The sequence below is a fragment of the Cariama cristata genome, unplaced genomic scaffold, assembly GCF_000690535.1.
Source record: "Cariama cristata isolate BGI_N322 unplaced genomic scaffold, ASM69053v1 scaffold12975, whole genome shotgun sequence".
Lineage (NCBI taxonomy): Eukaryota > Metazoa > Chordata > Aves > Cariamiformes > Cariamidae > Cariama > Cariama cristata.
The window spans coordinates 139,902-167,797 of NW_009619325.1; the positions used below are offsets into that span (position 1 = coordinate 139,902).

The window sequence follows — 27,896 nt, forward strand, 5'->3', positions numbered from 1 at the left end:
GAAGCTGTTTGTGGACTCTCTTTCTCTGGTCCAGGCTCTGCAGCGCACCTCACAAGTCAGCACTTGAAAGCAGCAGCTATTTATTCAGATGACACAACCATTAGATTTGTCATGAAGAGGGATCCCAGCATGGGCCATCTGCAGCTGACCGAAATTGGTAATCCAGTCCAGATCTCTGTCAAAGGACCTGTCCAAAGTTTCACCCAGGCTGATATAAATAAAGGTGAGAGTGCTTGGTTTTAGATAATTACAGCAAGTAATATGCAACCATTTTAGGTAGTCCTGCGAGGACCAGGGAGTTGGACTCAATGATCCTTACGGGTCCCTTCCAACGTGAGATAGTCTGTGATTCTATGATCTTTATGAGAGGGGGAGGATGGCTTGAAGCAGGGAAGTGAGAGGGAAAGAAGTAAGATAAAGTTGTTATGTTAGAGCAAAAACACGTATCATTAAGCAAGTGTCAAAAAGTCTCTCTCAGCAGGAGAAAAAGAATAAAGAGAAAAAGTAATGAAACCCAAATCCAGGAGCTCTGTCAAGCCCCAAGTCCTTTGGCTTATAGTGCCAGCCTGGTTCCAAACTAAGAGTTAAATGATGCAGCCTGTAATAAACCACCTCTTTTCTCCTGTCCCCCTCTCCAGGGCAAGTGGTGTACAGTCACAAGAAAGGGGATCCTGGCGGAAATTTCGCCTTCACCTTTGATGTGATCGATGCAGATGGCAACAAACTGACGGACCAGGTTTTTTATATTAGTGTATTAGGTAAAAGATAGTGCTGAAGTTATGTTTTCTTTGCTGCAGAGCTCAGGCCTTCATAGATTCCCATCCCACATGTACTGCAAGTTAAAATGTAATTCTTGAGAGGCAGTTTTTATTCACTGGTAATTCAAAGGCCTTTGAAGCTTGGGGCATGAGGAGAGTTTGTGGATGTAAGGATTTGTTCTTTAGCTTCTGACAAACTCATTGAAAAAGGTAGAAAAAATCCTCTTAATATCTTCATACTGTCTAGATTGTCTTTAAGACATTGTAATGTTACCGTCCCCTCTATTAATGCTGAGGCCTAGAGTACCTGTTTTGGAATTACCAGTCTGGGGGCTGTTTGTGTGTATGTTGTCTTTTACTTGAGCGCAAGTACCCGATTTGAATAACACCAAGGAAAGGAGGGTGACTGTCTCCTAACTCAGCTTTGTATTTAACCCTTTCAGAGGACAGATTTCCCCCCTCCATCATCGCTAACAAAGGGCTGGTCTTGGATGAGAACTCGGCAAAGACAATCACCACCCTCCAGCTCTCTGCCACTGACCAGGACAGTGAGCCTACCCAGCTGCAGTACAAGCTCACCAAGCAGCCGCAGCTGGGGCACCTGGAGCATGTGGCCTCCCCAGGTTAGCAGGACGGTATTTTATTCCTAGCACCAAAGCACTGGAGGGCTTTTGAGCTCTATAGATTCACTGCAGGAAAAACGTGCTTGGAGGCAGCGGCACAGAATTATGTTTTCTGTTGGAAATCAAATGATCATTAGCCCACAGAGCTGGAGAATAGGGTGAGTGGAGGCAAGGCAGTCCGATAATCAGAGATGAGGATTTATTCAGCCTCTGGGTGAGATTATGCCCCATGGTGACCTTGCCTGGTGCACTTTGCGGATCGATCCTGCTTGTGGCTGTGTGAATCTCCTCTTTCAGGACCTATTGCTGCATCTGCGTGACAGGCAGACCTTCAGCCTTTTCTGTGACCGCATATAGTACAACGCCCAAAAGAATCCGTCCCCTAATGTCCATGGTAATAGAGCCCACCTTGATGAAGAGACAACTTGCTGTCAACTCCCCTCTTGGCCAGTATGTCCCTTGATCCCTAAACACCAGCCTCTTTTCCCAGCTGGGCTTCAGGGAGAGGAAGGGAACTAACCGCTGGGTTAGTTTAAAAGGAAGCTACGTTGTGGTGTGATGGATACCCTGGATAGTGAATTCTGGTAGTTCGGGAAGCAAGGTTGGTCAATCCTGTGAAACTCAGAAAATAATTACCTGCAAATGTGATCTGAATTTTAGAGTTGCATTCCATGCCCATCGATAGTATAAGTGTCCTACCCCTCTCTGATGAATTAGTCTAAATCTATGCTGTCATATAATATACTCTTCTGATTTAGATTATATTCATCTAAGATTATATTTCTTAGAATTACATTTCTCATTAACATGAGATTAAAGTGGAAATATCTGCTGTGTGTTTTCAAGATGCGGACAGTCCCTGTACAGCTCAGTTTTAGTGTGTGGTTTGCCTCATCTTCTCATAGTGTAAGATGTTCTCTAGCAAACACATTGAAAGGATAGGAATAGTGAACGAAAGTTATAATAAGCAAACTCCCTGCTGAGAGAAAATTAAAAACTTGCAATATTTTTGTCTAAATTTCAAACTAAACAGTGAATATTGTACTTTGGAGACCTGAAAGAGCTGGCTTAAGGATTTTATTCCTCCTGTTATCTAAAATATGATGATTCTGATTTCTGTGCTTTTTCATGTCTGTGGTGGACTAAGAAAGATATAGTCACACACTGTGAAAGAGTTGGTCTCATGATTTAAATGACCTAAACCTGAGGAGAGAGTACTGGAGTGTTCAAAAGAGAACACAAACCTTTAAAGCTAATGAGCTCTGAGGAAACCTTTGCTAATCATCCAGTTTTGGTTCATTTATTTATAGCAGATCCTGGTATCTTTTGTAGCGTGGCCAATACTTGTCAGTAGCCGTTTGGCATGATAAACTGCTGAAAAAACTTTTGCCAGGGTTTTTGTTGTTGTTAAGAGCAGTAAAAGTGTCCAACACAGCAGTGAGACTCAAAGGCTCAAGTGCTTTTCAAAATGCTTGTCGAGGACCTTTCTGCATCTGTGTCATACCTAATGACCTGTAAAGATGTCACTGTAAGTTAGTGTTAAAAACGGGGCTTAGACTGTTCTAGATGCTGGGGTACAAGGAGACGAAAAGAGAGCAGAGACTTCGAAGGCATTTTTGAAAACTGCTGTGAGGCCAGGAAACCTTTTGTTCATATTCAGTGATGCCCTGGTTAGATCAGTCCTGCACAGCAGTGAAAATCAAAGTGTTACATCTACCATTTTTCTCACCACTTCTCTCTCACCCTCTGCCCCGAGAGGCCCGTCCCCAACACGGTGTCCTGACAGTGTGAGGTGCCATCGTAAAATTGTAAGTCCGGGAAGAAGTCTATACTTCTTTTTGCAGAAGGGGTGCCACTACGTTAATTTAAAAGTTGCTGAGCAGAGTTTTTAGGAGGCTCTGTGCCAGCTAAATCCCTGGCTCAGCTGAGGTTCATGATACAGCCTGAACTGGAGCAGAACAAGCCAAGACAGAGTGCTTATGGCTAGATATGTCCAGCTCCCTATATTTTTCCGTGCCTCGCTCTTTCTATTGCACATTTTCCCCTATTGTTCTTTTTCTAGGAACAAGAATTAGTTCCTTCAGCCAGGCAGACTTGGCCTCTCGCAGCATCCAGTATATCCACACCAGTGACACTGAAAAGCATATGGATGCGTTCACCTTTTCTGTGTCTGATGGAGCAAATGAGGTAAGTCCCAGCATGTTTTTTTGCCTGAGTCAGAGCAGGCTATCGATTCTGTAGGATGTGATGGGAGTCTGTTTTCCTCTTGCGTGCTTGCAAGAGACAGTTACGCATAGCAAATGAAATGAAACAAGCCACACATGAGCTTGTCGTTTGGCAATGGTGAGTGCTCTTACTTCCCCTGCTGTGAGAAGTCTTACGTACCGCAGGGAAGGGTGCGAGCCCTGTGAAGGGAAGGGGGAGCCACCCGTGATGTAGCCTCATGAGACTGGTTTACCAAGATTTCAGTGTCTGGTTTTCATCTGCTCCTGGAGCTCAGCTTTGATCCGGTGCACTGACAACGTACCCAGAAGCACAGTTAGACCCTTGAGAAATGTCTTTTTCCTACTTTCTGAAAGAGAAGAATCGTAACTGCAAATAGAGAGAGCAGGACAAAGTAGAATGAGGGAGGGAGGGAAAAGTGGATGTCCATAAATATCACAGAAAGAAGGAGAGTAAATTAGTGGGGAGGGATAGAAGAGGTCATGTTCACATGATCTGAGCTTAGAAGCTCATATTTACTCACTAGACAAGACCAAAACGAAGTGACCCAAACTCTGGATCACCATGGTCTCCTTAAAGCATTACTGTTTCAATGGAGTTGCACTCTTGGTAGACTGAATTCATCAAGAGTGGCTTTTCCTCCTGTTCCAGGTGAGCCAGACATTTGACATCACCATAAACCCTGTGGATGACTCCTTACCCGTAGTGCAAAGCCTCGGGATGACTGTTCAGGAAGGGGTGAGAAAAACCATCACAGAGTTTGAGCTCAAAGCAACAGATGCTGACACAGAGGTAAGGCACGACTCCCCCTTGCCTCCTCCCTCCTCTCTTCTGCTGCACATCTGGGCTATCAGAAAAATGGGCTCGTGTTCAAACAGAGATTATAGCGAGTGTCATCTCTCCCTGTGATCATACCCTGTCTGATCACAACATCAAACAAACAGCTTGTGGGAGGCCCAGTTTGTGTGTAAATACATGAATGAGTGTTTGAGCAAAGCAGAGCCCTGGCTGAAGAAATGGCTTCATCTGGGATGTCTTTCAGACACATAAGCAACAAACCTGCGTGGAAAACATTCAGAACTTGTGATCAGAGCTAATCCTTGCCCTGTCCCACCTTCTCTCTGAGCATTGTGGATTTGAACTGAGCTTATGCCTAGCACAGATGAAAATGACATTTCCTTTTCTTCCTCCTGGGTCTGGCTGGAGGCTGAGCCATCTCGTCTTGGCTCTACCTCACTGCACTGCCGTTTCCCAGCAGCAAGAGAGCTCCTGGCTGCCCATTATTGCCCTGAGCCAAAGATCCTGCCCCAAAGGTTATCGCTGCTTCCACCCCGACAGAAGTGACAAGGGGCATGTTGCTTAGAATGGTTGCAGAACGGGAGACTGCTCTTGTGTTCAAGGAGTTGTCACAAGGGCGGGAGCTGTCTCAGGCCAACCAAACCAATAGTTTGGTGTGGTGTGTCTAGCCTAGCTCTCCCTCATTGGGGTTGTTTTGTAGACAGCCACCTTGGGAGAGGGATAAACACAGGGCAGGGCTCAGGGTGAATCAATTCAGTGTGTGGTGCTGCATTTCAGCCCCTGCTTGGAAACACTGTACTAGGAAAGCTGACTGGGCGTAGAGTCCCTCTCCAGGCATCTTGAGCTGGAAGGACATGCCTGTCCTGGTCCTGGGGTCATGTCATCAGCTTTGCCACTGTCTCCTTGGTGCAGGCTGAGTCAATTACGTTCACAGTCGTGCAGCGCCCCCGGCATGGCCTGATCGAACGCGCCAGCAACAGCCAGCATTACCACCAAGCCACCACCTTCACGATGGACGATATCTACCAGAACCGCATCAGCTACAGTCATGATGGTAGCAACTCGCTGAAGGATCGCTTCACTTTCACTGTGTCTGATGGGACCAATCCCTTCTTCATTATGGAGGATGGTGGGAAGAAGGTAAAGGGAGGAGAAGGGATGTCAGGGAGACCTTCTATAACTGCTGGAAAGCTACCTCTTCTCAGAGGAGGGGAGACTTAGTACTATCACTCCACTGAAGATAAGGGCTGAGTATTCTCAGTTATGTGATGCCATTTGCCTCTTCCGTAGTGTACCAGCCTTTGTGTGTGCAAACTCGCCCCTGGACTTTGATCCCAACAGAGTTCAAGGGAGCAAAGCTGGTAATATGGTGGATGACTGCCAAAGTAACAGCCGTCTCTATGAACTTTTGTCAGGTTGTGACAGCAGCACCACAGCGCTTCAAAGTGGACATTGTCTCTGTGGATGATGGGACACCCAAGGTCATCACCAACCTGGGTTTGCAGTGGCTGGAGTACATGGATGACAAGGTAACTGCCTGCCTGGCTGGCTTCAGCTTAGATTGTTTCTCAGGCTGTTCCAGGAGAAGGAGTTTCATAGGAGAACATCCTGATCCTTCAGCATTTTTGGTGTTGTGATAGAAAACAGATGTCCCTCTGTGCCCGTGAAGCATCTTGGGAAAGGCCGAGGTGTGCAGGGATGCCTGCCCTGCAGCTCCATTAGCTACCCCAGGCAACATGGCTCCAGGGCATTAAATTTCTTCCTGGACCATCTCCTTCCCTTACATCAGCTGGACCATCAAGCCTGGCTCTTCTTGACTCTTGCATGAGCTCTGCAATGCAGTACAGTTCCTGCCTGCCTTCCTGGGTGGACACATCCTGCCCCTTGTCCCTCCTCCCCAGGGTATATTTTCAGCTTTGCTGATGGCAGAGAAGTCTTGATTATGTGCCACAGCAGCCATGGAAGAGATACATGGCTTTCAAAGAAATGTAGTATAGAGATTTCTTGCTGTGACATGCCTTTGTTTTGCTGAAGTCCAAACAAAACCCCAGGAAACTCTCTCTCGTGCTTGTTTTTGAGGACTCAGCATTAACTGCAAAGAAACACTTCAGTTCTTCCCAGGAAAAAGGGGTGGAAGCCACTGTAGTAAGAAATTATATTAAGAAGTGGCTATCTCGGCTCAAACTTCTGACTTCAGAAAAAGCACTCCTGCAGCCTCAGGCAGTTCAATTCTCCTTTTTTCTCCTGCTGTTAAAGGTGTTTTCTTTTCAAAGAGAAAGCAAAATGTGGTGGAACTGAGGCATATCTTTACAAGGTCATTTGGGAGAGAACCTAGTGCAGGCTCACTAAAGCAGCATGAACTGTCCTGAGTGAATCCTTCAACCTGAGGCTGTTTGCAAATGTTTTTTGCAAAGCCTCACTTGAGCATCAGCACAGTTCATGGTTTCCAGGTGAAACCAAAAGATTTGTCGTAGCTTTTAGCCCCAGCTAGATAGGGCTGGGCAGCTTGTTCTGAATTTGCTTTTCTTTGAGTCACAGTGTTTTTTCTTTTATTAAACAAAACAGATATGAGACAGAATTTGAATCTTTCCTGTGCTGTCAAACACCTTTTGGGCCATCTGTCCGTTCTAGGCCGCTCCGTGCTTTTACATCCCCTAGCTTCTCCCTCATGGAGCACTGTTTGACAGAGGCATGGTTGGGCTTTTTGGATGAACTGTCAATCAAGCTTGCATTGCTGGATCTCCAGAGTTTTACTCTCTTGGTTTGGCTTTAATCCAGGCAACCAATCTAATCACCAAGAAGGAATTACTGACGACGGATCCTGACACAGATGACAAACAGCTGATCTATGAGATAACAAGTGGTCCCAGAAATGGTTATGTGGAGAACAAGCTGAAACCAGGGACAACTGCAACCACCTTTACACAGGGTATGGAGTTGGGCTGTATACTGTTGCTTTTTTCCTTCAGCTGCTTCAGTTTGTCAAGATAGGTCGTGTGCGGAGGAAAAAAAAAATATTGGGAGGAGAGAAGACAAGGGACAAATCTCTCAAAGCTGTGTCAAAAATATGAATTGAACTTTGCTCTCAGTTGCAGAAATCCTGTAATTTCTTATAGATGCCAGCCTGTGTCCTGTAGCATACCCAGGTTCTGCAGACTTGCTAGAGCTGGAGATTTGACTCAGGACAGAAAAGAGGAGTTGTAGATATTACATGTGAATCTAATCATCACAAGGTCTGGTAGATATTTAGCCAGCACTGCAGAGTCAACAACGTGTGGAAAGTTCACTCTTGCAGGACTGAGGAAGCGGAGGTGAGGGAGTAGCTGCTTCTTACACCTCTGTGCTCTTTCTGATTGCTGCTCCCTCCAGACTCGCCCAGGCAGGCTGAGGGTGAACTTGCAGCACAGCCTTTTTTAGCATTTCTGCTAGTGCAGTTTGCAGAGCCTCGCGCCACACTGCATTAGGTCCTGTACAAATGCAGGCAGCAGCTCTGCCTGTCCCTTCTCATCAGGCCCTGCCAGCCCTGCCTGGCCTCCTGTGTGCTCAGAAAAAGAAAAAAAAAAGGGGGAAAAAAAAAAAAAGAAAATATAAAAAAGGAAGAGACCTGCGCTATTTTAGGGCTGAAGCTTGGCAAACATGTTATACTGCCGAAGGTCAGAGAGCCCAAACTATCTCAGCAGTGAGAAGGAGCCCTGTTAGGATACGCCAGCTTATAGAACAGAGCTGAAATATGTGCTGCCCAAGCAAACTCATATTTCTTGCTTTTCATCAAAACTACTTTAAATTTACCTTATTTTTAAGTGTGAGCCATTATGGATAAAGACTAGGCAAGGAGATGTCTTGTCACAGCTTGTAGGCTGGCTTCTACCACAGGTAGGACCAAGGAAGTTAGAAAAGCTGCTGCAGCATAAAGGGCTTGTGGAGAACCTGATCCCAGCGACCGTGCGGATGCATGTCTCCACACTGCTCATCACTAACACTGCCATTGAATTTCTGGGTTGGCTCACTGGATGTCTTCTCCTGGCAGAGGATGTGAACCAGGGCCTTATTCGGTACGTGATGCATGAGGAGAAGGTTCAGGAGACCATGGACAGCTTTCAGTTCCTAGTGAAGGACAGCAAACCCAGTGTGGTCAGTGGCAACATCTTCCATGTCCAGTGGTCCCTCCTCAGCTTTACATCCACCAGGTAAATGGCATGGGGTTTACAGCTCTCTTCTGACAGATGGGGTCTTATTTGGAGTGAGGCAGGTTGAGCTGTGTAACATGTGCTTGGACCTTGGCATGGAAATGAAGTTCTGGGCAGTTACCATCATCTCTGCCTGTGTTTCACTGGCACGCTGTCAGGACTGAGGTCTCACTGCTGTGCACTGTAGCAGCACATGAAAGCTGTTGATTTCAGGGAGTGGGGACAACAACAGCAGTGGGTATGGAAGTGAGAACTCATGGTCATGTCTGTGAAACCATGGAGCAGCTTGCTGAATTGCTGCCATCTGCCCAAATCCCCGATTATAGTTGTCCCTCAGATTTTCTGTGGAGGCACCAGTCAGCCTGAGTCTATGGTACTCAGTATCAACGTAAACACACAGGGTTCTCTCCCCAGCCTGTTATTTGTATCTGCTTGATATGTTTTCAGTTACAACGTCAGAGAGAGCGCAGGCTCTGTGAGCGTCACCGTGAGGCGGATTGGTAACCTCAACCAGTACGCCATTGTCTTGTGCCGCACAGAGCAGGGAACGGCCACCTCCAGCTCCGGTTCACAGCCAGGACAGCAGGACTACGTGGAGTACGCGGGGCAGGTAGGCTGGGGACACCAGGAGAGGGAAGGTCTGACTAGGCATGCCATCAAGCCTAGATGAAAGAACTGATATAAACTGATAAAAACACAAAGGAGACTGTATTTCCTTTCTAAAAATTTGTGGTTTATTTGCTTTTGGACGAGGGTCTCGGGTTTTATGTTGGCGGATACGCTTTGCAGCAGCGTTCTGGCAGACCAAAAATGTTACAGGCTTGCCTGAGTAGAAATGTCAGTCCTGATCACGCAAAGGGCTAAAACCATGACTGAGATCAGAAGGGGTAGGGGCCTACGCACTGCGTTTGCTGCTGCCTTTGACCTCTGCCAGCCATTTATCCTTGGTTAAGGTTGGTGTCTGGTGCTGCCTGGGCACAGGGTATGTGGCTCCGGCAAGGGTAGGGCAGGAAGGACAGAAAGTTTCAGACCCCAGTCCAAAGGGAGCAGGCCACTCGCTGCCTTCCAGGTGCAGTTTGAGGAGCAGGAGGACACCAAGACCTGCACCATCGTCATTAACGATGACAACGTCTTTGAGAGGATGGAGAGCTTCACCGTGGAGCTCAGCATGCCAGCCTACGCTCTGCTGGGGAACGTCACCAGGGCCACAGTCACCATCACTGACACAGAGGACGAGCCCACCCTGCAGTTCGACAGGAAGACGTACCACATCAGCGAGAGCGCTGGTTTTCTCTCTGCTCCTGTTGAAAGGAAAGGTGGGTTGAGCCGGGCAGAATGACTTTCTGTGCTTCCTTGGGGCTCTGTGTCACAGGAAGAAAAGTGGCTCCGCAGGCACTGCTGTGGGCAAGACGTGCGGAGTCTGAACCTGTGCGGCAGAGAGGGTTCATGGGGAGCCCTGGAGACTGTGGCCAACACTAAACTGGGGTCGGAGAGAAGTGAAGCACCTCTGGACAGACTGTGGAGTCTGTGTGGCTGGCTAGAGCCTGGATTTTAATTCTTTACTTTATAGATAATAGAAGCAGTTTAGTGCCTGTATCCTGCAGTCTTTTATCACGTGGCTAGGATTACTGCAAAGCTGCTGGGGGGGAGTCTTTGCAGTATATACCTTTGCCAGGCTCAGGCAAACAACTGCTTCCTGTTGGCACGCAAATAACAGTGACTCCCAAAACAATTGGTGTTCCTTGGGGTTTGCTTGTTTATGATTTTGGGGTGATTCTTTGATTTTTTGGAAGTAGCTTTGTGGCGCAACTGAAATGATAAGCAACAACACAAGGCAGATGTTTGGGGTTTTTTTATCTTTCCCAGCTCTGCTGTAAGATTCACCAACGCAGTTAAAGCTCCTTACTTTTGGATTCATTTCTCCTCTCAGCATGAGCTGGAGCAAACCCTTGTATTTATTTGCTACTTCTCTGTGATCTAGATACTGTGTTTGATGTGGACCCTATCACTGTACTGTATATTCTTTAATAGGCAAGTACCACCTGTTCCCTGATCATAGTAACCAAGAGTCCAGATTTGGAGTATGCCTGGAAGTCAGACCTAAACTGGCTTGTATGCAAGTTTAGGAGCAGGGATAGTGTTCTTTTTTATTCCTCACCCTCTTTTCTGAATGCTGCTTTGTTATTTAAACGAATGGTGTTTCCACCAAATAGAGTAAAAGTATTTCCATAGAGCTATGGTTTTTTTTTCTGTTGCATCTTAGGGGATACCAGCAGCACTGTGTCTGCTGTCTGCTACACTGTCCCTAAATCAGCCAAGGGAAGCAGCCTTTATATGCTGGAATCTGGCTCTGACTTCAAGTCCCGGGGGATGGTGGATGACAGCCGCATTGTTTTTGGTCCGGGTGTCACCATGATGACATGTGATGTCATGCTGATCGATGACAGTGAATATGAAGAGGAAGAGGAGTTTGAGATCGTATTGGCCGATGCCTCAGATAATGCACGCATTGGCAGCCGGGCTTCAGCCAGCGTCTTCATCGGTGGTCCCAACGATGCCTCCACAGTGTTCTTGGGGAATGCCACTTTTACCGTCAGCGAGTCTGCAGGTGAAGACTAGCAGGGGGCTCCCCCAGGGCTGCTCCGCGCCGCGTTGGGGTGCTTACCGTGAAAGCATGCTTTCACCAGGAAGAGCTACAAGAAGGAGCGACTTAGGGCACAGCAGCAGAATTGTAAAAGATCGGCAGAGGGTTTCTGTTCTCCCTCTGCCCCTGAGGGAAGGCTGGGGGTTCTTCTCTGCAATAGCCTGTGCTGGGTGCAGGAGCAGTGGTGAAGGGGGAAGGGTATGCTGAAGGGAAAGGCGTGGGTTTGTGGTATGTGGTTGCTTTCTCATCTTGGTTCTCTCTCATGTGCAACTGGTGATGCAGGAAACATTGAGATTCCAGTCCTCCGACAGGGACCTGATCTGTCAACCCCCGTCTCGGTGTGGTGTGCCACTCGGACGTCAGACCCTCCATCTGCCAGCCCAGGAATCGATTATGTCCCCAGCTCCAGAAAAATAGAGTTCAGGCCAGGCAAGACAGAAGAGGTGAGGAGCAACTTTGACTCCTGATGAGTCTGCTCCGTCTGGTGACAGTTCTCTCTTGCTTATGTGCATACTCTGTATTTGCCATTTGCCTGTTTTGGAAATCCTCTCAGGACCTCTTGAGAATTGTTAATGAATCTGCTAGGCACGGACTCAGATCTGATCAGTGCTCCAGCCAGAGATGATTCAGTCAGACCACCTCTCCCAAGATAAAGATGGCTGTCTGTTCTCTGAAAGGATATGCTGGATTTATCTAGAACATAATTTCCATTGATTAATGAGTTCAGAAAAGTCCTGACATAATGACTTTACATTAGAGACCCAAATGTGAGTGCCGGCAAGGCTGACAGCTTTGCACCTCTACAAGCAGGACTTCTGCTTTCTTTCTAGTTCTGCACTCTGACAATCCTGGACGATGCGCAGTACCCGGTGATAGAAGGGCTGGAGACGTTTGTTGTTTACCTCAGCTCACCCCAGGGAGCTGAGCTGACAAAGCCCTTCCAAGCAATCGTGGCCGTTAATGACATCTTCCAAGATGGTATGTTATCCATGGGAGCTCTATCCGGTCCTTCCTAGCCTCTTCCTTAGCACCTCCACACAACAGGAGACTAGTCCAAGTTAGGTTATTTCTAGGCTGGATTTAGCCTATTTTCCTGGGATCCTCTCATTCCATTTGGCTGCCCTGTTTCTTTCCATGCTTGACTGTCCACAAGAGCTTGGAGTCTTTGGGAGTGCAGAATGAATTTTCCTGTAGTGTGCCCTCACTTTCAGCCATGCTTTGCCTCCTCTGCTCAGAGCTTACTCCTTGTTTCATGCTTTCTGTGGGCCAAAGTCCCGCTTACTATGTGAGAAATTCTCACTGCATGTTTACTTTCTCTTGTGTTTTAACGTCGCATGTTTGCTTGCCTAAAGAAGGCACACACCGTATAATCTAACTTTGTAGTAGTCTGTAATCATTTCTGCCTTTGTATCTTTTGTTGAGGTCTGCCCTCTTTGCTGCAAGCTATTCATTCTGTGTCTGTCCACAGACAGTAGGATAATGTTTTGAGACATAGCATCCATTACACTACTGAGTCCTCATATGATCCCTTCCTGACATGCTCCACAAACACACCATCCCTGTACCACCAGCCCTGCCTCGTCCTCCAGCACATTGCAACAGCACCAAAATGTTAGGGAAGGAACAAGCTTCATCAACTGCTGGAGTTCGGTGACTGAGAGGTGACAAGGAGACATGCCTTCTTTCTGAAGCGCTGCAGGGTCTCCTGATCCTGTGCTCTGTAGAGGGTTGATGGCAGCAACAGTCACTTGTTAGTTTGGAACCAAATGCTGTTTTGAGGCACTGTGAAGCTGCCATTTTATTCTCTGGCTGTCAGACTCCATGCAGCAGTTCTCCCAGGGTGTATGTGCCTCAATTAGCTCCTGTCTGTCTGTGAAGCTTCAATGTTGCTTGACTCTTTTCATTACCTCCTGCAGTACCAAGCATGCAGTTCACCAGCGATGCATACGTGGTGAAGGAGAAGGAGGGTACTCTGCACATCCCCATCTTCCGCACCGGGGACCTGAGCTATGAGTCCTCTGTCAGGTGCTACACCCGGAGCCAGACAGCAAAGGTCATGGAGGACTTTGTGGAGAGGAGAGATGCAGAGGAATCTCGCATCACTTTCCTGAAAGGGGAGAAGGTAAGCCGAACCTGGCTTATAGGGAGCACGAAGAACCATTGATGGGAGAGGTTCAGATCTCCTCCTCAACTCTGCATTGTCAGAGAGAGCTGACAGAGGCTGTCCAAACTGTTTTCACGGATGTTTAAAGTCACAAATTATTCTGGTCCTGGAAATATGACATGACTCTGAAGGGATTGTTTGTTTCGTGATAAAACTGACTGAAACGTGAAATGCAAAACCTCTGTGTCAGTAGGACTCAGGATTGTTGTAGCAAAGAGCTGTCAGTTTGTGGAAGTAGGTATCTTCACTGCTGTGTCTCACCATGTAACTGTGTGGTTTGTCTACACTGAAGTTAGCAGCCTTAAAAATAGAGGTGTTTCTTTAATTAGCGAAGTACGGTGTGGCCTTCAAGTAGCCTCATCAGATTTATGAATCTTTGCTGGTTTTGCCTGCTTACTTGGCTTTAGGTGAAGAACTGCAGTGTTTCTATCAGTGATGACTCTGCCTTTGAACCAGAAGAGCAGTTCCAGGTCTATCTTGGTAGCCCGCTTGGAAACCATTGGAGTGGAGCTAGGATTGGGAAGATGGACATGGCAACCATAACTGTCACCAATGACGAAGATGGTAAGCAAGAACGCTCAGCAAGGATGTACTTGTAAGTGTTAGATGCCGTTCCAAGGTAGTCAGCACAGTCTCATCAACAGTTTGCAATTTAATTTAGTACATGTGAATGCCTTCAGTCACATGGTCACAGCTCTGTGTGCAGGTCACTGATGTGATGGCTTTGTCCACGGGACAGGTCTTAAGGGAGGGATTGAATAGCAGTGGCTCGAACCCACCATTTGTCCCATTTTCCATTCCCCTGCAGCTGCCCAGGGAGTTGCTGTGCTTCCCCTGGGAGATGTTGCCTTGCCTCCGCAGTGCCACAGCCTGGAGAGGTCTGTGGGGAAGAAGAGGGATGCCGGGTCCCTCTGGTGTGACTGCCAGTGGGGGCTGTAGCATCATCCTGTGGCATGGATTCGAGGGCATGTGGTTCATTGGGAGGCAGGGGATGGGGATCGTTTGCCATCCTCTGTACCCAATACATGTGTTGGGTTTTGCCCCACCCCTTACCCTAATTCACATCCAACCCTTACAGCTGTAGTTTTGGCCCCTGCTTTGAGGAGCCCCTTGCTCTGAAGGTGTGTAGATAAAGTCTAAAAGGAGCTGAGCTTAGCTCACCCTAGTTGCTGAATGCCCTTCATTGTAAACAGTCAGCTGGTGTGCAAACCAGGGGCTTTTTCTGCACTGCTGTTTTCTTTAGCACCCACCATTGAGTTTGAAGAAGCTGCGTACCAAGTACGGGAGCCGCCTGGCCCAGAGGGTGTTGCTGTTTTAAATATCAAGGTGGTCCGGAGAGGGGATCAGAACAGGACCTCAAAAGTGCGCTGTAGCACCCGCGATGGCTCAGCTCAGGCCGGCGTGGATTACTATCCCAAGAGTCGAATGCTCAAATTCAGCCCAGGTAAAGCGTCCTTGGAGGGCAGGTTAGAGGTGGTGGCATGACCAGTGACGTTTTGTGTATATCAGAAAGGAGCATTGAAGGGAAACATTCGGATTTGGAAAAAAACACTTTTTGCATGACGTTTACAACACAACACAGGTCTAACTGCTCCCAGTGAAGTGAACTGCATTAGCTGTAAGAAGGCATAATATACGCTTAGATTTTGGGGTTTAAATTTGATTTAATCTTGGGTTCATCGCAGTCTTTGTGGGAAGAAACACCTGTCCAGCTCTTCAGTGTGTTACAGGTGGGGTGCAGGACTTCCCCTTTCCTTGCATTAGACATGTCCTTTCCCCTCGCCCCTTCTGGTTGCCTAATCGTTCTCAGTTCAAACACGCTGGTGTTCTGAGCACCAGCCCTTTCCACTCAATAAGCAAAGTGCCAAGCTGCAGCTCAAGGAGGAGGGAATGAAAGCCTGGAGGTGGTGAGCTTTTTGTTGAGCAGACTGTAAATGCCTACGGAGACAGAAAGATGGTTGAGGCTTTCTGCTTGCTGGCACTTGGAAAAATGGGAAGGCCATGCCAAATCTTGCCATGTTTTGTCTTCTGTACAACATTTCATCCCTTCACAATACCCTGCTGGATGAGAAGGATCTGGGGCTTACTTTGTTTGCGTTTTTTTTTCTGTTGGTGGTTTTTGGTTTTTTTTGTAATGATTTTTAAATCTACTACATAGACCACTTAGTATGTGGTCTTTTTTAAAGTGTGACTCTTCTGGGCTGCAGCCCAGCATTCTGCTGTAGCTATAATTTTGTTACACAGAAAGTCTGAACTGTTAAATGAAAAGTGATCAGAACAGAGGAAGAAGCACTACCATCTAGCAGGCAAGAGTAAAGTGGTCTTCAGAGGATGGAAGGCTCAGCAGAGATCCTCCAGGATCCAGTGCAACAGCTCAGACCATGTTGCTGGACCAAGAAGCACTCACCGAACAGTTCTGCATACGGGTGTGGGAGAGACCAGAGATGCTCACAGCAGGGGTGGGGATGTACTTTGGATAGTAGATTTTTACTACAGACAGCTAATACAAGACAGGCATTATTAATCCTCAGATGGCATCTGCTAGTAAATCTATCACCTGATCGACTGGATCAGGTGTCATAGCTGGAGTTTTATGTATAGACTCCTGTGTGGACAGGGCTAAATTATTAGTAGCAATGAGCAGAAATAAAATTTATAATGCGTATTTTATCATAATGTTTCCAGTGGTCATAGCCTAGACCAGCTGTGTGGTTTTTTTATGACAACAACAGAGCAGTATCTGATGATGAATCGAGTTCTCTCTGTTTCTCTTCCATTTCCTCTCACAGGTGTGAACCACATCATGTTTAAGGTAGAGATCATGTCCAATGAAGACCGGGAGTGGCACGAGTCCTTCTCTCTGGTGCTGGGTCCGGATGATCCAGTGGAAGCTGTTCTTGGAGATACCAGCACTGCAATAGTGACCATTTTGGATCAGGAGGCAGCAGGGAGCCTGATTCTACCGGCACCTCCCGTGGTAAGTTGCCCATTGCAATGGATGTGATTTAGTACCCTTCAAGTACAGACTGAAAACCCCAGTGGGGCTTCTGAAATAAAATTAAGAGCTGCAATGGTGTAGCAGGCTTGGAGTGTGTGGGAAGGATTGCCTTTTCCGCCTCTCCCCTCAGCCCCAGACGAACACTGCCGTCTTGCATCCATACAGGTCGTCACCCTGGCTGATTACGACCGAGTGGATGAAGTGACCAAGGACGGTGCTAAGAAATCTCCTTCCCCAGGATATCCGCTCATCTGTGTCACTCCTTGTGACCCTCACTTCCCCAAGTACGCGGTCATGAAGGAACGCTGCAGCGAGGCTGGGATCAACCAGTCTTCAATACAGTTCAGCTGGGAAGTAGCAACCCCCACGGATGGAAACGGGGCCAGGTCACCTTTTGAAACCATTACTGACAACACACCATTCACTAGCGTCAACCATAAGGTATGTGGCTGGGTACCGGCGGGGTGAAGCTGCAAGAGCGCGTGGCATAAGTCAGCGAGGGCTTGGGGCAACTCTGTCAGTCTGTGTACTGTGTGATCGCCCACGTGTGAAATTTGGTTGCGTTCCTGCAGCTGAAAAGTCACACACCTGAAAAAGTGGCTGTGCCTGAATAAGAGCTCAGCGCGCTGATGTGACCTGTGTGACCAGGGTTTGGCTGTGGGATTGTCCGCTTTCTTTCCATCCTGCTCTGGTTGCAGGAAGGGCATAGCTTAAGTTAGTAACCGCTGTTCCTTCAGGCGCTCCTTTTGCTGCATTGCTCCATGTGTGGCCTGAGACCTCTCTGTCCCTGGACTGATCACGTCCTACACCCCAAACAGAATTGCTGTTTTCCTCTCGGGGCTTTTCCCAGGCGCTCCCAACTGTGATGTCTCAGCTCTTCTCAGGCATCCAGGTGTGCTTCTAGACCATGCCTACTCATGCATGAGACTGAGACATTTTCAGTGGGTAGTGCACCCTTTAGTTACACAGAAATTAAAACCTAAAGTCTCCTCAGATTTGGGAATTGGCATGAGACATATGGGTGCTTCTTTGGGGATTATTTTTTTGTTTTGGCTTCAGAAAATTTAGCACCATTCTTCACTGAGCCTGCTAAAAGCACCACTTCTGTTGACATGGGGAGTAGCTGTGAGCACTCAGACACTTCAGTAAATCCCTGGTGGCAGGAGACAGATGGAGCCTGGCAGATTGTAACAGCTCAGGCTCCCTCTTCCCGTCCCTTCAGTATATGGGCAGAGTTTGGAAGCTGTAAAGCACGGACAAACTGGAGCATCTGCTGCAGCCTGGGTAACAAGAGGCCAATCACACCTGCATGCCCAAGTGGCCAAGCGGACGTTGGTTGGCACACACGTGCTTCTAGTTTGTATTTGCGTGTGCCTCACCTCTGTGCTGCCTCAAAGCACCACGAAAAAGTGCTTTTGCTACACGGTCAGATGTTGCAACGGTGGTGTCTTTGACCCACATGCATGTTTCTCCCTCCTCGTTCCCTGCAGGTGCTGGACAGCATTTACTTCAGCCGGCGGTTCCACGTGCGCTGTGTGGCCAAGGCTGTGGACAAGGCTGGCCATGTGGGGACCCCCTTGAGAAGCAACATCGTTACCATAGGCACAGACAGTGCCATTTGTCACACTCCTGTGGTGGCAGGGACAGCCCGAGGTTTCCAGGCACAGTCATTCATTGCCACTCTGAAGTACTTGGATGTCAAGCACAAGGAGCATCCCAACAGGTATGAGCCTGGAGAAGGGGTGAGAGCAGTCCTTCACCAGGCTCCTGGGGTTACGGAGCTGGCTTGGGTCAAGAGGAGAACGTGTGTCTGAGACCCCAGCCCTCCATGCAGCGTGCCCTCCCGAACAGCATAGGGTGCTCGGAGTAGTGCTCCCACTCTCTTCCTCGCACCCTGCTCTGCTGAGGGGGTGCCCTTCCCCTGAGGAGATGGGAGTTGATGGGACAACTTAAGGAGCAGATGTGTTGATGGGGAAATCTAGCTGAAACTAAATACCAGGCTGCCACTAGCAGGCTCACACTGTCTGTGCTGCACTGCTGTGAGGCATGGGGTAATGCATGAGGCTCCTGTGCCTGCCAAGGCTGGTTTTTTTCTGCTGTCTCATCCCCTGTTTGTTCCAGAATCCACATCTCGGTGCAGATCCCCCATCAAGATGGCATGCTGCCCCTCATCTCCACCCTGCCGCTGCACAATCTGCATTTCCTTCTCTCCGAGTCTATCTACAGGCACCAGCATGTCTGCTCAAACCTGGTCACCATCAGAGACCTCAGAGGCATCTCAGGTAATCTTTGAAGCCAGCCTTTGCTTTCTGAACTGGGCGGTAGGGAGAAGCCAGTAAAGAAATGCAGAGAAGAAGACTTTGTCTCCCTCTGGGCTCTCCTGACATTATGTAAATAATAATTAATCTTCCTGTACTAACAGCAGTGAACAGAGTTGCCCCGTCGAAGATGAGATGCGATGCATGGGAATGTTTAAAAGATAATGGGGTGAAGCAGCATTGCTCTGTTTGAGGAGGTTGTGGGTTCACACCGTGCTGGTGATTTTCTGCTTTTCAAATCTGTCTTGTGATACCTGTGCGGTTAGAGGGGTATCCATAGAAAGTGGGTCACTGTGGCTGTGTCACTGTGGTCTCCCACGTGGCAAGAAGAAGGAGCAAAAGCAAATTCACTGCTGAAGTAAATGCCAGAGCCAAAGAAAAAAGGCAGTGTGTGTCTCTGACACTCAGGGTAATGTGGTCTTTGCTTGTTCCATGGTGGGCAGGGGGTTGTTGTACTTCATTCTGTTCATTTCATACTCAAGCTGTTCTGCATTTCTTAAACTATAAGTTCAGCCTTTAATTAATAGGCTCATAAGTTTGGTTTTTAGGATTCTTACCCCATTCCTATAACATTTTCCCCTGTGAAGACCTGTGTGTATTCAGTTTGACCTCTAGGATAATGAAGGGAGAGGAGCCTGTTAAGTCCCTAATATAATAAAAGTCACTGCCATGATTTGAGAGTGAAAAACGGGATCTCAGTACTTGGCCTCAGACTCTTTAAAATCTGGAGTGATCAGTGTCCTGATGTCTCTTGATCCCAGAGGCAGGCTTTCTGGATGAAGTGACCTATGACAGCATCGTTCTTGGTCCTGGCTATGACCGCCCGTACCAGTTTGACCCCACAGTGAGAGAGCCAAAGACGATCCAGCTCTATAAGCACCTCAACCTGAAGAGCTGCATTTGGACTTTTGATGCCTATTACGACATGACTGAATTAATTGATGTCTGCGGAGGTTCTGTCACCGCTGACTTCCAGGTGAGGTGCTACATAATCCAGATCTTTCTCAATTCTTAGACAAAGCTCCACTTTGTGTTCCTGTATATTTGCTGCTCTGCTCTGTACAACTGGAGCATGGCTTTTTCCCCCTTTTACCTTGAAAAGAACAGTGCTTTGTGAAACACTCTTAATTCATTTCTTTTTGTTGGGGTTGCATAGGTTTTATTCTCTTGATCTTCAGAGTGCCAGTAAAATATCTTTTTTAAATACAAGGATGTACTGGAAATAGAAAGCATTCTCAGCTGTGGTCTCTTCTTTTACAATTTTGACTGTATTCATAGCCAATATAACTGAGCAAAGAACAGAGCAGAAGCACAGCAGTTTGTACTCTACAGTGGAGCGAGGTCATGGGAATTTTTAAGTAATTTCTTAATTAACTGACTGGCAGACCAAAAGCCAAAAATGTTCTTCTATAAAATTGTGGCTTTTGGTACTAGACGTGTCTCACTGCCCTCTCATGGATGGATTATACACGTACATCCCACTCAAGTGAATATCTCATCTTTGTTAGGTTCTTTTATTAAATTCCCAGTCAGAATGTTATGGCCAACACCATCTCTTTTAATTCCTGCCAGTCTGGAATACTTTATTAACTTTCCTTTTATAGCTGCACTTATTTGCACAAATCCAGAGAATCTGCTTGAACTGAACAACTGCGTAATTTAGTACGTGGCGAGGGGCACCAGCCAGTCTGGAATGTCTCCGAGCTCTCTCAGGGCCGCGCAGACTACAGCTGCGCTCTGCAGATAATAAATGGTGTATATATAGCCGGAGAGCTCTGGTAGTTCAGATACTATTAGGGCCAGTCCTGAGCGAGCAGAATTGCTTATTTTTAATTCATGGAGTTGGAAACTGGGGCAGTTTTGAGGTGAAGATGTGACCTCAGCTCCTTTTGTACCACGACACCAGTGTGCTTGAGCACTTACCCTTATTTAAAATGCAGGTTTGTCTAAATTACCTACATGTAAAGGTAAAGGATGTTCAGTCAGTTGTCTCTGACTTAATTGTAGGCGTTTTGTAGTATGTGAGGAGCACTCTATGCTTTGCATACCTTTTGCCAGCAATTCATTATTATTTTTCAAATGGCAGTCTGGCAATGAGTTTTTTGCAAATCAGCTAATTGTTTGCCAACAATGCTCAGTCTTTATGAAGCAATGACATTATATTGCTTTGGAGATACTTGGTCCCCACATTATCCTCCCTGTGTTTTGGATATCCATGGTCCAGAACTAAAAAGGAGCCTTCTGTAGCAGGTACTCTGGCTTTTTTCCCCATTTGCAGAGCACAATGCACATGCGGTGGGTGCTGTGAGTCTGGGCCAGTGGCTCTCCCATGGAAGGAGTGTAACCACCTTTTTGGGGTTTTATTGACAGGTACGGGACTCTGCTCAGTCCTTCTTAACAGTCCACGTCCCACTCTATGTGTCCTATATTTACGTGACAGCGCCGAGAGGTTGGGCTTCTCTTGAGCATCACACAGAGATGGAGTTCTCCTTTTTCTACGACACTGTTCTCTGGAGAACAGGTAGGTCTGAGGCATTTGAAGGGGTACAGGAGAATTGGTTTGTTCTTGTTTTTTTCCATTTTCTTAGTTTCTGCACTGCCACCGCAGTCCTGAGCATGGGTAGCACTTGCTGAAGTAAAGGGCATGCAGGCCGAGTCCAGGTATGCCTGCGTTTGTGTAAGCGTAGCGAGGGGCCTGTCATTTCCCCCCAGCCTTTCTCTGTTAATGGGAACAGCTGTCACTGAGCCCCAGAAAGTGCTGCAGGAAAAGAGCACTCTCTTTCTTCATCAGAGTCTCCTCAGCCAGGCAGAGGTTGCTCCCAGTGGGGTATTTGGAGTGATTCCTCCGACACTTTTCAGTGATTCCAATTTATTATGTAAAATAAGTTACATCCATAAGCTAATCATAGGGGGCAACTCAGTACGTTTACTTCCTTTATGCTTGAGTGAGACTTAGGTGGCACGCGTGGGTAATGGAAGAAGCGTATAGTGGACTCACTGGAGGATGATCCCAATTAAACCGTGCCTTTTTGGAGCGCTCTGAAACACTTCTGGAGCTACATGGGGCTGACAGAGCCCACCTGAGGACTGACTGTGCTGTGTGGCCTCCCCAGTGACTTTGTTCTTGCTGCACTGTGCAGGGATTCAGACGGACAGCGTTCTCTCAGCCCGGCTGCAGATAATCAGGATCTACATCCGCGAGGATGGCCGGCTGGTTATCGAGTTCAAGACACAGGCCAAGTTCAGAGGTGAGAGCATTAGTCCTGGTAGAGGAAGAAACCAACGACCAAATACAGATTTGTTCTGAAAACACAGGTAGCAGAAGTCCCTCTTCTCACAAGGAGTCCCTCTGTGCTGAGGTGTGCAGTGGGGGGTCTCCCCATCCTCTGCCTTATCTGTCACCTCCTTGTCCTCACCCCAGGGCTTTTTGTAATGGAGCACCACAGCCTGCCAGATGTCAAGTCTTTTTTAATGACTCCAGACCACCTGGGAGGGATCGAATTTGACCTGCAGCTGCTATGGAGCGCTCAGACTTTTGACTCTCCCTACCAGCTCTGGAGAGCAACCAGCTCCTATAACAGGTGAGGACCACAGGTTCAGCCACCTCCAGCAGCTTCCCACAGCACAATGTTCTTCTTAAGCAATGGATGTGCACGCAGTTAACAGCAGCGGCGGAGCAGGTTCAAATCCAGGCCTGAGAGCGCAATCCCGGTTGCCCTTTCAGCAGCCACAGCGATAGTGTGGAGTGGTGAGGAGCCAGCCTTGTTCAAGGGCTCAGAGCTAGAGCACGCAGGGAGCCGCTGTCAGGGCTGAAAACGCTCCTGCACTGGTTGTGTAAGTAGAGGGAAAAATCAGTTCATCTCCTTGTAAATGCATTTTTCTAGCAATTAAGCTAGTGGTGACAATGTCTTCAAGGTTGTTTTGCAGTCTGCAAGTTAAAAGCAGGATTTCATGTCCACGACTGACTTAATATATCTACCTCCACCAGTCCTAGCACGACTGATTAAGATCTAGAAATATTTGGTTCACTTTTTTAAAAAATTCCTTTTCATTATTAGTTCTGTCTATGACTGTTTATTCTTACAGTCTGTGCTCCTTGCACAGAGGGTCAAGTTAAACACCACAGGTCAAATGTGTCCCTCCTGCAACTACTGGAGTAGATGGATGTTTCTGGGGCGAGGGAGAGGTCCTGCTATGAACTTTCTCTTGCCTGCTTACCCTCATTAGAGAATGGTGGGTGTTAGGCAAACACATCCGCCGGCTGAACAACTTGGAATCTTGTTTGGTGACCACGGTGTCTCCTGTCTGTTCCCAGGAAGGACTACTCTGGAGAGTACACCATCTTCTTAATCCCCTGTACTGTGCAGCCCACGCAGCCGTGGACAGAGCCTGGAGACAAGCCCCTGCCCTGCACGGCTCACGCTCCTGAGCGGTAAGGAGCCCCCATCATCACGGCAGCAGGACAGTTTCAGCCCATTTGGGTTGTTTGTGTGGTCCCAGCAGGCATGTGGCAGGCTGCAACAGGAGCGGGAAGGGAAAAGAGGAGGGGAGGAACCTCCCTTTTGGCTCAGGAGTCCCCCTGCAACTGAGACCGTCCCTGCTCAGGGTGGTGAAAGATTGCTGGGCTGGGCTGGTGGTCGGGGTGCTGCAGACAATCGGTAGCATGGCAGGGTCTGTTACTCCTGAGCACAAGGCAGGTGTCTTTGCTTTCTTAAAAAAAAAAAAAAAAAAAGAAACTTTCTTTAAAAAAGTTGCCTTCATCTGTATGCCTGCCTTTCCTTTGTCACATCCAGCAAGACTATGGACTCCCAACTCTCAGAACAGGGGCTGTCCTGGGCTGTCATACGTCTCGGCCAGCGGTTTTCAGCCTCGGGGCTGCAGGAGCCCGCGTAGCCTTTGGTTGTCCCCAGACAAAAAGAAAATCAAACCTGTTGGGAGGAGGCTTCAGCTGGTTGTGCAGAGCCTTGCACCATTACTGGAAAACTGGGGCTGGGTGAGGGGCAAGAAGTCACCCTGGACTGAATACCACCGTGGTACAGGCTGCTAGACTATAAATAGTAAAGCAGGAGGGAAGAAAAGTGAAGCAGACTGTGTAGGTCACCAGTGTGTAACTTCAGATGCATCCGAACTAAAGCTCTCCTTTTTCCTGTCCTGTCCCAATTTTAGATTTTTGATCCCGATTGCCTTCCAGCAGACAAACCGCCCAGTTCCTGTCGTCTACTCCCTAAACACGGAGTTTCAGCTCTGTAACAATGAGAAGGTGTTTCTGATGGATCCCACCAAATCCGAAATGTCTCTGGCAGAAATGGATTACAAAGGGGCTTTTTCAAAGGGTAGGATTTATTTTCTTTTTCTTTCCCTTTCTGCTTGTACCTAATGTTTCTGTCTTCACAACTTCCATTCCTCCAAACGAGAAGAGTAAAACCCAGATTTGGCTTTGCCTCTATTACAGCAACACATGGCATTTTGAGCATGTTACAGCCCTGTAACAGCACGACAAGACAAGAATGTGCTCTGGCACGGTATTTTGTCCTCTGCACACACAAATCAAAACACTTCAAAACCCAGAGCCATGCATCGTTCGGCTGTAACAATGGTTCTTTTGTTGAATTGGAGAATTTAACCTGACCATTTTTCTCCCAACATTCCCAGGGCAAATCCTCTACGGCCGCGTGCTCTGGCACCCCGAACAAAACCTAAACGCTGCTTACAAACTGCAGTTGGAAAAAGTCTATCTGTGTACGGGCAAGGACGGCTATGTGCCTTTCTTTGACCCAACGGGCACCGTCTATAACGAGGGGCCCCAGTATGGCTGTATTCAACCCAACAAGCACCTGAAACACCGATTTCTCCTCTTGGTAAGTTTTCTGCTGTGGACAAAACCACGATGTTGAGTATTGTGTGTGATCGTGTCCAGAGAAGCCTGGTCTCTCGGCCCCTTGCTGACCTAACAGACCTGGGAACTAAATGGCCTTCCTGCTTGTGGGGAGGGGTTGCACATATTGATATTTAGCTCATGTTAGCTATTTCAGTCCACATCTTCTCACCGTCCCAGATGCCGTAGCACTGTTGTTTTCCTGTTTGACTTCCCCAGGCACCCCCAAACCCCACAACCTCCTGCAGAATCTCCTGGCAGCTACTGCCGCCCTCCCAGCGCCTGCACCTTTGTGCAGCCACAGAAAACCAGAGCCAGAGTAAAGCGTGGTGCCTGTGCTAAATGCTCCCCTCGTCTGTGAGGGGTCTGAAGCGCTTGCAAAACCATCCTCTGCTTCTGCTCTCTGTTTGGTTTTTTCCCCCAACTACAAACAGATTCTGACTGCAAAGGGATAAGAAGTGAAATGTGATGGATTTTTTGCAGTACTGGGCAGACAGGTGCAAATCATGAAGACAAGATCAGTTTGTCCTCAGTCTTTATCCATGAGTATTTCTTAGTCTAAAAAAAAAAACACAAACCACAAATTAAGAAGAAAAAGAAGTGATGTACCAAACTCTTAAAATTTCCCTTGATCTCTGCCTATACTATGGCTTGGAATTAACAGGACTGGCATCATATAAAGAAAGATTTATTTACCAGTTACACAGAAATTCTTCTTGTATAAATCTATGATTAGCTCCCAAGATGCGTTCAGCTCTTATTACGTGCTTTGGGGTTAACATTTGCCAGCGTCCTCACTGACAGCCCCGTTACCACTCACAGGAGGAGGGTGATGTTAATGGTATTGCTTAGTTTGGCATGAGCAGGCTGGTTAAACTTTTCTCCCAGTCTTCAGCTTTACAAACCTAATGTTGACACAATCAGTGCTAAAACAGTATGAAGTGTCTGCAAACCATATAGGTCATAAATAGTTTCTGTGCAGTAAGCTGTGCATTCAAAGCGATGTCCATGCCCACATGTAGGTGTGGAGATGTCATTTGGATTCGATTTCTGCAGCTAGTGTTATTTAGTGACCTGGCTTCTGGCTTCCCTTCGGAAAGGTGACAGCACGCGCTCCTCTTCATAACTCCTCTCTGATTTCCAGGACCGAAACCAGCCAGAAGTGACGGATAAGTATTTCCACGATGTGCCTTTTGATGCCCACTTTGCTTCCGAACTGTCTGAGTTTCATTCGGTAAGCAGCATGCCCGGAGTCGATGGATTTACTCTCAAGGTGGATGCTCTCTACAAGGTACGTACCAAGTGATATCAGTAGCCCAAAACTAACTTCTCTGGCCAGGATGTCCCAAATACTTTGTGAATTGTAGGCTCTGGGCCTGACACTGCCTAGAGAAACCACATTCACGCTAGGGTAGGTCTTGCAGCCTTCCGCAGTTTAACGGCAACCCTCAGCCAACTTTTCTGATGGCATGGTGGGATGCGCTGTCTCCACACCCAGCTGCAGCATGGTCTCCATGAAGCGAGGTGGCCTCACGTACTCGTGATCATCTGCATTTGCAGATGGTACTGTGGCAGGCCCCTCCTTGGTTTGCCTGGGTGTAAACGTGAGGTGAGAGCTCAGAGTCCCTGTTCAGCAGCGGAGCACGTAAATGGTGCCGTCCCTCCCTCGGAAGGTAGCCGCAACGGAGGTTAGCCGCAACTCAGGGCTCCCCGCACCCCTTCCCAATTACAGGGCCAGGAGACCTCTGGTTGTGGTTCCTCTCTGCGTGCGGAGGCTGGCAACTACAAGACTTGGGGGAGCTGAGCAGATCCTGGCAGAAACGGGAGGGACAGAGAGGAAGCTCTCGATTGAGGGTAGAATTTTATATCCTGATTTCTGGGCTTTTTTGTCCCTCCCCAGAGAGGCCTTCTTTGTAACTCAGTGACCTCTGTTTGCTTAAGGGGCTTCTTGGCATTGCTAGGATTGTACCAGAAATTCACAGTGGAGCCAGTTAAGAAGCAAACTCCAGCACAGAAAATGGAGATGATGAATTTATTCTGGTGATTAAGATTTCCCCCCCCAAAGCACTCAGAAAAGAAGCTCTTTAAAAACATATTATTAATGTTCCTGAATTAATGATTGCAGTTGCCAAAGACAGACAACAAGACTGAACACCTCACTTGGTGATAAATGTTATTGCAGGTGCTCATAAACACACTGAGCTTTTTTGTTGACATTTGCATAAGTCAAGAAACAGGACAAAAAATGCAGCCAGCTCCACCTTTACTTACCAAAACCACTTAATCTAAAAGCTGTAGTTAAAATTTCCTGTGTGCACGTCTTCCCTTTCTTAAAGGTGGAAGCTGGACACCAGTGGTACCTTCAAGTCATCTACGTGATCGGCCCAGAGAGCATGGCAGGTCCTCGCGTTCAGCGATCCCTCGCTCACCGCTGGAAACGCGGCCGCAGGGACTTGGTCGATGGCAACGGGAGGCTGATGCTGGATGACTCCTTAATCTATGACAATGAAGGTGACCAGATCAAGAACGGCACCAACATGAAGTCGCTGATCTTGGAGAGGGAGGAAGCCGCCGTCGCAGCCTCCTTATCTCAAACGGGCGCTTCCCTGGGGAGCGCCTTCGCTGCCGTCACCCTGCTGCTGCTGGTGCTTTCCGGAGTTTGCCTCCTCACCAGAAAGTGTCGAAAGCTGCGGAGGAAGCGGGAGGCTGCCAGAGCCGCCCCAGAGGAGCATCCCCTGAACACCAAGGTGGAGCTGCCCAGGAGTGCCCAGAAGGCCGCGGACAGCCGGTACTGCACCGTGAGGAACGTTAATATATTGAGGGAAACCAGGGGCGTCTGCGAGGGGAAAGGCAGGAAGGTGAAGCAGGTGAACTTGGAAGTCAAAGTCCACAGCAATTTGCACGACGGAACGGAAGTTTAACAGAGCGCACGCTTTGGTTTGGTAAAGGCTTTTTATAAATTGAAAAAAAAAAATCCAAAAAAGAAAAGGTGAGAAAAGTTATGCTGGTATTTTTATACTCTTGCAAGAAGGAGGAGTGGCTCTAGCTTACCTCTAGCTGCCTCATTGCACAGCGTTCTCCTCCAGATCTGGCTCTGCCGCTTCCCCGGGGGAGCCCAGCACCGCCTTGGAGCCCAGCACCGCCCTCGGCGGCGCAGAGGAGGCCCAGGCCTGTGGTGGAGCATCGTGGGGATGTTGTGTCCCCCCGCGGCGTGGAGGGGTGGCTCTGTGTCAGCCGGGGGAGAGCAGTGGGGACCCTCTGCTCCCGCCCTGCAGGGCTCGGGGTCGGTTCCCTGCCTCGCTGGGGAA

General features: G+C 48.0%; 1 protein-coding gene across 1 annotated transcript in view; it reads left to right on the plus strand.

Moving 5' to 3' along the window:
• The window catches only part of FRAS1 (Fraser extracellular matrix complex subunit 1), a gene marked incomplete at its 5' end in the record, with an annotated part of 109,381 nt that extends 81,872 nt beyond the window's left edge, over positions 1-27,509 (plus strand). Inside the window, 30 exons of the mRNA XM_009701218.1 lie at positions 35-223; positions 639-758; positions 1,202-1,381; positions 3,444-3,568; positions 4,256-4,396; positions 5,315-5,542; positions 5,818-5,931; positions 7,181-7,331; positions 8,430-8,589; positions 9,037-9,199; positions 9,659-9,905; positions 10,853-11,197; positions 11,516-11,676; positions 12,064-12,211; positions 13,150-13,355; positions 13,805-13,961; positions 14,641-14,841; positions 16,187-16,374; positions 16,561-16,836; positions 17,886-18,118; positions 18,517-18,677; positions 19,475-19,689; positions 21,084-21,234; positions 21,854-21,961; positions 22,135-22,294; positions 23,029-23,145; positions 23,880-24,046; positions 24,366-24,571; positions 25,733-25,879; positions 26,925-27,509. Coding sequence (XP_009699520.1) covers positions 35-223; positions 639-758; positions 1,202-1,381; positions 3,444-3,568; positions 4,256-4,396; positions 5,315-5,542; positions 5,818-5,931; positions 7,181-7,331; positions 8,430-8,589; positions 9,037-9,199; positions 9,659-9,905; positions 10,853-11,197; positions 11,516-11,676; positions 12,064-12,211; positions 13,150-13,355; positions 13,805-13,961; positions 14,641-14,841; positions 16,187-16,374; positions 16,561-16,836; positions 17,886-18,118; positions 18,517-18,677; positions 19,475-19,689; positions 21,084-21,234; positions 21,854-21,961; positions 22,135-22,294; positions 23,029-23,145; positions 23,880-24,046; positions 24,366-24,571; positions 25,733-25,879; positions 26,925-27,509 — 5,750 coding nt within the window. The remainder of the gene's footprint in view (positions 1-34; positions 224-638; positions 759-1,201; positions 1,382-3,443; positions 3,569-4,255; positions 4,397-5,314; positions 5,543-5,817; positions 5,932-7,180; positions 7,332-8,429; positions 8,590-9,036; positions 9,200-9,658; positions 9,906-10,852; positions 11,198-11,515; positions 11,677-12,063; positions 12,212-13,149; positions 13,356-13,804; positions 13,962-14,640; positions 14,842-16,186; positions 16,375-16,560; positions 16,837-17,885; positions 18,119-18,516; positions 18,678-19,474; positions 19,690-21,083; positions 21,235-21,853; positions 21,962-22,134; positions 22,295-23,028; positions 23,146-23,879; positions 24,047-24,365; positions 24,572-25,732; positions 25,880-26,924) is intronic.
• Positions 27,510-27,896: the final 387 nt, after the last annotated feature.